The sequence below is a fragment of the Sceloporus occidentalis genome, unplaced genomic scaffold (genome assembly GCF_023333645.1).
Source record: "Sceloporus occidentalis isolate IW3139 unplaced genomic scaffold, rSceOcc1.0.p SCAF_34, whole genome shotgun sequence".
Lineage (NCBI taxonomy): Eukaryota > Metazoa > Chordata > Lepidosauria > Squamata > Phrynosomatidae > Sceloporus > Sceloporus occidentalis.
The window spans coordinates 4,823,816-4,834,194 of record NW_028317014.1 but is presented as its reverse complement, the minus strand read 5'-3'; the positions used below and the strand labels follow the sequence as shown (position 1 = coordinate 4,834,194).

The 10,379-nt window shown below is 38.8% G+C and overlaps 1 protein-coding gene across 1 annotated transcript; it reads right to left on the bottom strand.

Annotated features, from left to right (window-relative positions):
• Nucleotides 1-208: 208 nt before the first annotated feature.
• On the bottom strand, nucleotides 209-10,089 carry LOC149298175 (CD99 antigen-like protein 2). Its single transcript, XM_089487648.1, has 8 exons — nucleotides 10,032-10,089; nucleotides 7,637-7,699; nucleotides 5,909-5,947; nucleotides 3,611-3,706; nucleotides 3,334-3,357; nucleotides 2,837-2,890; nucleotides 1,213-1,275; nucleotides 209-261 (listed from the first exon to the last, which is right to left on the bottom strand). Exons 1-8 carry the CDS (start codon nucleotides 10,087-10,089, stop codon nucleotides 209-211), a joined length of 450 nt encoding a protein of 149 aa, XP_089343774.1.
• Nucleotides 10,090-10,379: the final 290 nt, after the last annotated feature.

Below are 10,379 nucleotides of genomic sequence, written 5' to 3'. Positions count from 1 at the left end.
AAGTCAGTTACTTATATAAAGTGGGGCAACAGAAACTAGTCGTTTCCATCTGCAGGACTAGTCACATGTCATCGAGTAAGAGTTAAAGATAATGCCCTTTTGATATTTGTGAATCGCATTATAAATATATATATATGCTAAACATGTTTCATACATGTCCTGTTTGGTTGAAAGTTTTACCATGTTTTGGGTGTACAAAAAAACGTTTTCACCCACCGGTGTCAGAGCGATCGTTGTTTTCGGCAGCTCTACCTCCTCCACCTAAAGAGAGAAACACCTCTTTTATTGCATAGGCGATATTAAAGAAGTAAACGGGAAAAAAATATTTTCTTTCTAGACGTAGAAAACGGTAAATCGGTGAGGAGATGGCAACCAGTGCAAGACAAACGCTATCACTGATCAAGAATGAACAGCTCCTGCAGAATGCAGAGACCATTCAGGTGTGCGTGGGTCCAAACGGTGGCATATATGGGTGTACATGCCTTCTACTCATGTGATCGTTATCTAGAATCACAATAGCAATAAATATACAGCAATGTGCCAGTATAATGCATATTATGTATGGACGGTGGCCGAGACTATGGTATGGAGGTGCCCCTGCCGCTCTGCTCCTTAATCTCTGCCCAGGGGTCAGTATTCCTGGTGAGCTGCTGAGGTAGCAGTGATATTTGTTCCAGTGGTGCAGATATCTTTTTCCGCTTTCACCAGCGGATACAAAATTAATTATATTCCAATAAACGTTCTTTACCTGGATGCTGCCATTACGGCCTGTTTTGTGATATTTTAGGTGACTTTCCCTGCTCACACACCACACTGAGATGATTCTTTATGGCAATGCTAATGAAGTCCGTTCCTCCATAGACTGTCTGCTCAGGTGTCTGTCTGGGCGTTTAAGACCGAGCCAATCATGTCAGAACCCATACAAATGACTAACATGGAGCTGTCTGAAAACATTATATTGCGCAAAAACTAGAACAGTTCTAAAACAAAAAATAACAATTCGCTTGAACACTTATAATCTAACATAGTAATAAAATCCGTGGGAGCTCCTTTTAAGAAACTATGCATTTTTGCTTCATTTTTGTAGTTGTTATGGCTCCTTTTAAAAGAACCAAACACTACTGTGCACCGAAAGGCTGTGTCCGGTAGGGAACCCAGTTTGGGCCATACCAAGATCCCACTAGGGGTAACATCTAGTTCTAAATACTCTACCTTTCTTTTTGTCTGGGTTATAACCGTCATTAAAGATGTCCTCCAAATCAGAATCCGAAATGTCTGCAAAAGAACTTAAGAGGGTTAATCGCAAGAATCACATTTTATTTAAAGGAAATATTTCATTCAGTGTCCATCAATTTCCCACCACAACTTTAATTTATATCGCACCCCTAAAGCCCAGTAACAATGATCTGGCCTTACGAGGATAGCTTATTGGCAATGGATCTGGCTTTATAGGGGTTCTAAGTAGAAGGGTACAGGGGCCTGCAAAAAAACTGACTGGGGGGCCACGGCTTGTGGTTTCTGCAGAGATTCATCATTTAGATGTGTTGCCTGCAATAAAATGAAGATTGACTTGTATATGTGATTGCAGGGCGTTTACTAGAGGTTTTTTCTGTGGCCCTTTGGGGTGTGGGTAGCAGTTTACTGACTATGGCAGCTATTCAGTGCTCTCAGCTCCCATCCACACGCGAAATGTCAAGATCCCTTCACAAAAAGATTATTGTCTTTCACCGTCTTCCTACGAAAACCGCTTATTTCATGCAACAAATCTCTGTTCGCTGTGAATGCCTTTCAATCTCAAAACCGGGAGGTAATCATAATGTAGTTACAAATAATTACAAAATCCATATTAATTGGAAAAAAAGACAGATTAATTCATTATTGCAGCAGCTACCTATTGATAGAGTTCATGGAATCGTCTAAGAAGTTACCAATCCATTAAAACACAACATATCACGTCACACCCTCATGTCCAACGGTCTACTAGAGTAGTGATAACTTTGGTTCTTAAATGATTTTCCTACCGATTTTGTGTTAGTGTTTTATTTGGCATAATTGTGAAGAAATCACTTTTAAGGGATCAAAGGCATTGATTAATGTATTCACGTAAAGTTCTCATGCTGCACATGGAGTATTTAGATTTTACGTGATCACGTGTGTAGTTTCCCTGTGAAAAAATAACATCATTTAATATACAAAAGTTTTAAAAAAGTCATGCTGGCCACAAAAGTTACTTGCTGGGTCAGTTTCATCTAGTTGAGAAGGGTCCAATTTGTACTTGACCCCCCTTTCATCTTTCCTCCCATCTTTCCCTTCTCCACGCTGTAACTTTGTTTTTTCCCTTTGTCTCTCCCTATAAAGGGAATAATCAACCCTGTTGGAAATTTAGAATATAAAACGAACATCTGACTTGTCACTAATTTTTGGGATTGTTTGATGTCGAACCCCAGATGTCCTAAAAAACCTAAAATGTTATTCTAAGGGGGGGGGATGAATCACACTGGACTTAAACGTATTGAGTGTAACCAAAACACAAAACAAAACATGAATCGGGTCTTAAATATTTACGTCCCTACGAATGTGGGCCACATCGCTGTTGCGTCGAGATAAATACATGTCATAAAACTCCTGTCATGCTCACAGCTTCTACACAGTTTGTCGTGAGTCACGCTAATAAGGTCGGGAGGATGGAAATAAAGACATAGTTTGGGTAGAATAATGAAAACACTTCTGATTTGAGCTTAGCTTCCCTGATTTTGCAGTTAAACACAGAAATGTGCCAGTATTATGGCTGTCTCTTCATTACACAATTTTGATCATGACCATCAGAACAACATACCTTTCCCATCGTTGTTATTCTTTAAAGCGTCTCCTAAGTCAAAATCATTTGGATCTTAAAAATAAATAAAAAAAAAGCCACACAAAAAATATGATTATGCAACAATAACTTCTCAGATGTGATGAAAATGTAGGTAACCCCCTCTTTCAGAAAAAACTGGCAAATTACATACACAAAAAGATCACAAATGGATAATTCTATCAAACTACACAACATATGCCTATTTACACAATAACCTCTATATATTCCTAGAAACAAAAAGGCTTTTTTAAGCATCATTGCAAATTAAGATAATAGTTTGTCTCACACTTTATCATTATATAATGTTATCAGCATAAAAAGTTATGCCTGCTTTTTTTTTTATTATATTGGATTAATTTCCTTAGATTCAGTGAAATTAACACCAAAGAAATACAAATAAAAATGTAATTAAAAAAGAAAAAACATGATTTAGAACAATTCAATTATTGTATCTCAGGAAAATAAAATGAGATTACCTGGATTACGGGGTTTGGGGTTATCTGAAAATAAAGCAATTAAATCATTATTTATGACAACATATGTGAAAGATGTATAGTAGGAACAGAATTAGGCTTGTATCAGTAGTAGTGTATATGTTTTCTGCATCCAACTCCCACCAACTACCAATAGCTTGTCCATCACATACTGTAACAAAGGTCAATAGCTAATTAAGAGAATATCGTAATATGGATTCCAGTAGAATATATGGACACAGATTATACTGGATGTGTCAGATCCCACAAGTTTTTTCACCTGACTTCTTTGGAGGAGGTCTTGGAGCTGGGCGAGGTGGCTTCGTTGTTGGCTTGCTTGGGGTATCAAAGAAATCGGCTAAATCCAGGTCATCACCTGTAACAACACATGGACACTCCATAACTAAGAGATAATAAAGTTTCAAATTCTGTTAACAGGGCCCTTCCGTCAGGCATAACACACCAGCAGGCAAAGCTTGTACCTGTGCTGATGCTCCAATGCCAGTCTGTCTACGAAGCTGATGGTACGAACGTGATGCTGCGTGACCTGAAGGGGTGGGTGAGCTAGCCCCGTATTTTATCTACTTTGAATGGGAAGGTGTGACTTTTAACTATGTAACTCACTCCATCTTGTTTAAAGAACTAGACTAGGTTGTCCTTCATCCTGCTTCATTCACAAGCTATGGTGCCGTCTTAAGTCATGGTTTAGTTTAAGAACCCCGGAGATGTTACAATAGAATATAATTAAGATATTTATGTTGCCATATCGTAAAAAAAAACAACACTGTATTTTTTTATTATAGATAACATTCCTTTCTACTAAAATATTAAACAGGTATCTTAAAAAAAATAAACAGAAAACTAAGGAGAAAAAAGTACCGGAAATAAAAAACATTCATACAATTCAAATTTTCTTTCTATGCATTGTAAACATAATGTAAGTAAATACAGTCCTACCCTACTGTACAGTGAGTGCTTAATGGAGGAATTCTGTATAACACATCTCAGAATCTACTGTATGTTTTGATGCAGTATGTTTATTCTTGATGGAAATAATGTCTTCATCCACTCCTGTAATCTGTAGCTACGGCTCTTTGGGGTCTGAGTTGTAGGTAAGCTGCCCGTAACAAACCCTGAATATTTATTACCTTGTTTCTTTGGTGGGGGTCTCGGGGCTGGCCTCGGAGGCTTCGTCGTTGGTTTGCTTGGGGTATCAAAAAAATCTAATAAATCCAAATCGTCATCTGCAACTGAGACACAAGTACACATGAATCCAACGAGCGCGTGGATAGTAATGCAGCACCCTCATAGCAAGTAGTACAGTTTAACACATTTAAACACACAATGTTTAAACACACAATGATTTTTACAAGACAATTTAACCGCACTCTGCTATAAAAGGCATGCGTCGGGTGCTTAAGCAATTTACAAAACAATGTGAAGACTTTTTCACCCCACTTCTGGAGAGCAGAGTTTCATCCTCATAAACTCTGCTCCAGCTATGAGTATTCAGTGGTCATTTTGGGCTACAATTGGCTTGTTTAAAAAAAGCAAAGGGCTGCTTTGCTATTTTATCCACAATCGATTCTTTAAATGTAGGCTACCACTATATATATATATATATATATATATATATATATATATATATATTATATATATAATATACCAAGGAAACATCTAATAGCCAGTAAACAGATCCGTACTGTTAACTACCGTATATTATGTACGCTCAAAGTGCCAGAAAACCATCTGCCCGCCGCTCATGTACGTTACAGAGATATCACGAGACATTTGTCTCTGACATTAGGAGATAGGCATCCTGACAGTCATCATATTGATGAGCTGTCAGAAGACTGTCACTCGGTACAACGTAGTCTTTTTATTTGTATCAACGTAAATCCCACTCTAAGATCAACTGAGGAATTGTTAACTAGATATTACTTAAACATAAAAGGGCATGTAAACTATATTTAATAAACTACAGTCAAATATTAAACCAAAACAAACCTTTTCTATAAGTAACCCGGCTGTATTAAATTCATTAAGATGGGCGATATGTTTCTGCTTTCTCTGAGAAGCATCAGTTCCCTCATATATTTAATTTCTTTATTCCACAAAATAAACTGGGATGTAACACCACAAGGGACAACGTGCTAAGGATCAGTTTTATTCTTTCCAGCAGCACGTTATGACATTATAAGGCCCAACAATACCGCATTTACTCGAATATAAAAGGAGGTTTTTTCAGAGGAAGATTCCATATCTGCTATGGTTTATTTGGTAGAGAGTGAAATTAATGTTTTCCATATATGAAAAAGGTCATTTAATGGCTATGAGTGGGTCCAATAAACACCATTATTACTATCACAAGTTCTAGATCCATGCTTTCAAACGATTTGTAACATCTATATCCCGAGTGATACCTACTAAGATTATCTTGGTCCACAGTTTAGTCTTTTAAAATATTTTCTATGTTTTAAAACTGATTCCATTACCTTAATATCACAGGTCACATTTTATTCACCATCCGTACTTAAGTAATACGCCATATTATTTATCAAATGAACTGAAGACTTACTTGGTTTATTGGCTGGAATTTTGGGTAGTTTTGGTTTAGCTGAGGACAAAAAGAAAATATATTAGGAATTATCAGTGATAATGCAACCACTGAAAGATACATTTCTGTTTTTAATTTTAATAATACTGTCCACAAATGCTGAAGGAATATAATAGCAGGAACGAATGATAATCCTTTTAACCTTCCTGTACAATATGCAAATATTTAACCTTTTCAAGTGTTTTTTGCACAGAAATGTACCCCTAAACATGGATGAATTTCATGCGCTCTCCCTCAACAACGCACAAAGACTGTGAGAGGCTGGTTCTAAGATTTTTATCTTTTTGTAGGTCACCTATGTTTCTAGAACAGGGGTGCAAAACAGCATGCCTCGAGGGCCATAATCAGGAAAGGTGTCTCACTCAAAATGGTTCAAACTAATTCCCCCCCTTCAAAGCAAGAATTTTGACACCCCTGCTCTACAATCATCTCCTACATATACTTGGCTGCTAGGACACAACCTCATGGTGGTGCCACCTAGCTGTTTGTTCTTCTAAGCAGATGCCTAGTTGGCCTACATGGCAGGACCATTCCTGGTACTGGGCCATCAGCTGTGATGGGATGACCGGGAAGTCAGGGAAACTGAATGGGGGGCAGGGATAACAAGAAGAGTGAGAGGGGGCAGAGAGAAGGTGTCTTTTACCAATAGTTTATTAAGAGACCGGTGAGTCTGACATGGCGCTGAGGTCTCTACCTCGTTTCTGCTTCCATTACTTTCGTCTAGGTTTGACAATGAACACTGTGAGGGCTTCCGCACACTTAGGTTTTGCACGGTCTTCACATGAGAACAGTCATCTCTCTTGGCGGTTATTAATGTCTCTTAAACAAATTTGGGTCATCAACCTTGCGTGACCCTGCTGAAGGCACCTCTGCTAAAACTTACTTTCTCTATGTTACCAATAGTATCTCTTTATCCTGATTCCTAAACCTATCCCCATCGCCTTGGCCATCTCCCACCTCTATGATGTAAACATTTTTCTGCAAACTAGCATTAGTAAATATGGCTGCTCTTTGCGCGGGTCTTGGCAACTATCATCCTCCTTTTAGTATACTATTAACTTACCTTCAGGATCAGGCTTTCACGGAGAGGAGAGGTTAACTAAGAATATTCTCATGTAAACTGGATTTAGTTAATTTAAAAGTTTTTTAACTGCTTGCTTTTATCAAGATTTCCTAAGTGCTCCTTAGAACAGCCAGAAGCCTTTTAGTTGTTCAGAAGTATATATTACAGAGGCGGAAATAACTGCAGGATTCACACTGTCAATACGGAACAGGTACATGCTGGAGCGGTGCTCCGTTAACAATGTGCTAAATCAATTTCCTTTCACTAGCCACGAAAGTTAACACCATTAACTTTTCCCTTTTTTTTTTTTTTTTAGAAAAAAAAAAAAACAAAAAAAAAAAACTTCATCCAAATTGAAAGTTAGACATCTAAATACATTAATCAACAGATCATGTAAAAATGTCTATATGTTGTGTTTAAAACCTGTAAATTGCCACAACGTGTATTGGGTTATCATCCAGCGCAATGTGCTTTCTTTGTGAATCATTCCTGATGGAGCCAGCATCAATTACATTCAACTCTATGAGACCAACCTTAACCGCTCTCAGCACAAGTAATACAAATGATACAAACAGATCTTATTCTCTCCTTAACACAGATATCCTTTCTATGATTCCAATACTCACGCTTCTCTGTAGGACCATTGCTGAAAGCATCTTCCAAGTTAAAGTCGTCACTGTCCCCATAAACTGAAACAACATATAAGACAATTGGATGGTCTATTAAAAACACAGTTCCCACGCATAAAATCCCACTGTAATATGACTTCCACTTGGACCTAAACATGAAATTAATGAAAATCATATAGGCATAAAGGGGGGTTTCCAAATCATTGCAAGTTAAATATATTTTTAGTACACTAGCGGTGTATAATTTATACACCTGTAAAGCTATTGTAAAAATGATGTTTTGTTTTTTTTTTAAAAAGCTTCTTGTTCCTCCTAAAAAACAATATACACTGATCAGTCATGACATTATGGCCACCTGCCTAATATTGTGTAGGACCCTCTTTTGCCGCCAAAACGGACCCGTCGAGGCATGGACTCCACTAGAGGTGTGCTGTGGTATCTGCACCAAGACGTTAGCAGCAGATCCTTTAAGTCCTGTAAATTGCAAGGTGCGGCCCCCATGGATAGATTCTGGTGCCATGTGTTCTCCAGGTAAGTGACGCACCCGGCCATCCACGTGATGTAAAAGAAAATGTGATTCATCAGGCCACCTTCTTCCATTGCTCCAAGGTCCGGTTCTTATGTTCACGTGCCCACTTTCGGCAATTTGAGCTACAGTCGCTCTTCTGTTGGATTTGACAACATGGGCCAGCCAGCATCAATGAGCCTTGGCCGCCCATGACCCTGTCGCTGGTTCACCACTTTTCCTTCCTTGGACCACTTTTGATACTGACCACTGCAGACCGGGAACACCCCACAATAGCTGCAGTTCAAAGTCAAAGTTGCTCAGATCCTTACGCTTGCCCATTTTGTTTTACAATCACAAATGGAGATTCTTTTCAAATGGATAAGAATGATCGGGGCTGTGTAATAAAAGCACTGGATGGCTGCTGTATGTCGTTTACACCATAGGAGTCTCAAGTCCGGAGCAGCCAGGAGGTAACGTATGATATTAACATAACGCTTACTAAGCAGGACAGCCCAGCAAGGAGAAATTCCGTCGGACGCACGGGTGTAGCACCCGCTGCAGTGGAAACACAGCAGCCCTTGATCATCTAGAATTAATATGTCTTCCTCATCATTAAATTCTCATGCGCTGCCTTCAGCAGAGGAACTGAATTAATAGCCACTGCAAATCCGAACCATGGCCTTATTAAAATGACCCATACATTGAGGGTGCAAGCTTTCCAGAATAAGACGTCCACAGCGGTGGGATAATATAGTCCTCGGCAGAGCTAGGCTGCAGATTTATTCTACATGGGTGGTGAAAACTACTCCTGGGAAATGGACACTAATCATGTACCCCATCTCGACATTTTCTTTTTTTAAAGCACACTTTGTAGTATTACTATGTTCTTCAAATCAAAAATAGAAATCCTCATGGATGTTTTGCTGACTGTTCCACAAACAAAGAGTGGTCAAGAAGTGGTTCCACAAGAAGCCAAGTGGTCAGTTGAGGTAATAGTATTTCGTCATTTGGGAGCAATGCAATGACTGGGGTCCATTCAAATCAATGTATCTTCCAACCCCTAGGCAATGGTGCAGATAAATTATACACACACACACACACGTGCCTCCATTCAAACAGAAGCCATTTTACCATCTGTTATCATGGGGCATTGAATATATTACTTTTATTTTATTTTTGACCTAAAGCTAGTAGGGTATAGTCTACGCAAATGCTTATTTTATTACCCTCCATCCTACTGCAATATCACATTTTAAGCCAAATCGGTTACAGCTTGGTAAATAGATTATTGGTTTGTTTGCTGGAAAAGCTATACTGCTCCTTTAAGGAGATTCTGCATCCATGTAGATCATAAACATTGAAATAAAGTGTGATCTGCAGTTCTGCATCCAACACAATGAATAGAATATTACAGAAATGTTTTTTCTTGACACTCAAGGCTTAATTCCTCATAATCCAGTCTGGTCCTTTGCACGAACAAACATAACAATACCCAGATGGATGTCCTGAATGCCTGACTCTTTTCCCTGGAATACAGCTACATACGTAAAACGAGCATTAATCTAATTTAAGGCTCAGTGGCTGATGCTGTACGTAGTATGGCCCAGAGAACATGTATTACAAATAATGATCCCATTGCTTATGTGGACATATTAACAGTGTGACAAATGGAAGCTTACAGAGAATGTTATCATAGAATCCTGTACCTCTATAACAATCTAATTTAATGTAAAAGTAACCAGGTAATACATGCAGTGGGGGAAACACTCCTGCACAATAGGCGATTTTTTTTAATAGAGTGTATTCCTGTATAGATCCTCTGATAATATAATGCAGAGATGAGGGGAGAAATAAATACCAATATAAACAAATACCAGTACATACCAACTGGTCTTAATGGGATAGTCCCAATTTTTTGAGCACTGTCCCACTGTGCCGCCATTGCAGGCATTGGGGATCATGGACTAGTTGGGAGATCCTCTTGTTTTGCCTTACTGTCCCAGAGGGCTGTAAAGTCAATGGAGGTCCAACTACAGACCTCCACTGCAGCTCCCCATGTGGCACCTGGAAGCTGGATGGCTCTTCTGGTAAGGTGTCCTGAGAGTATGCAAACATCAAAAAACTATTTGTTTAATGAAAAAGGACATAGTAGTGGTCCTCAGATCACCCAAAAGCACTGTTACACTGAGAGCATCTGAGTACCCAAACAGAAGGGCAGGCTGTATAACCCTA

Bases quoted from the DNA above. Each gene is read 5' to 3' on its own strand.
- LOC149298175 (XM_089487648.1), bottom strand. From the start codon at position 10,089: ATGGCGGCACAGTGGGACAGTGCTCAAAAAATTGGGACTATCCCATTA. The intron at 7,700-10,031 runs GTATGTACTGGT...ATGTTGTTTCAG, and splicing joins TATCCCATTAAGACCAGTTG to TTTATGGGGACAGTGACGAC. The intron at 5,948-7,636 runs GTGAGTATTGGA...TTTTGTCCTCAG, and splicing joins CAATGGTCCTACAGAGAAGC to CTAAACCAAAACTACCCAAA.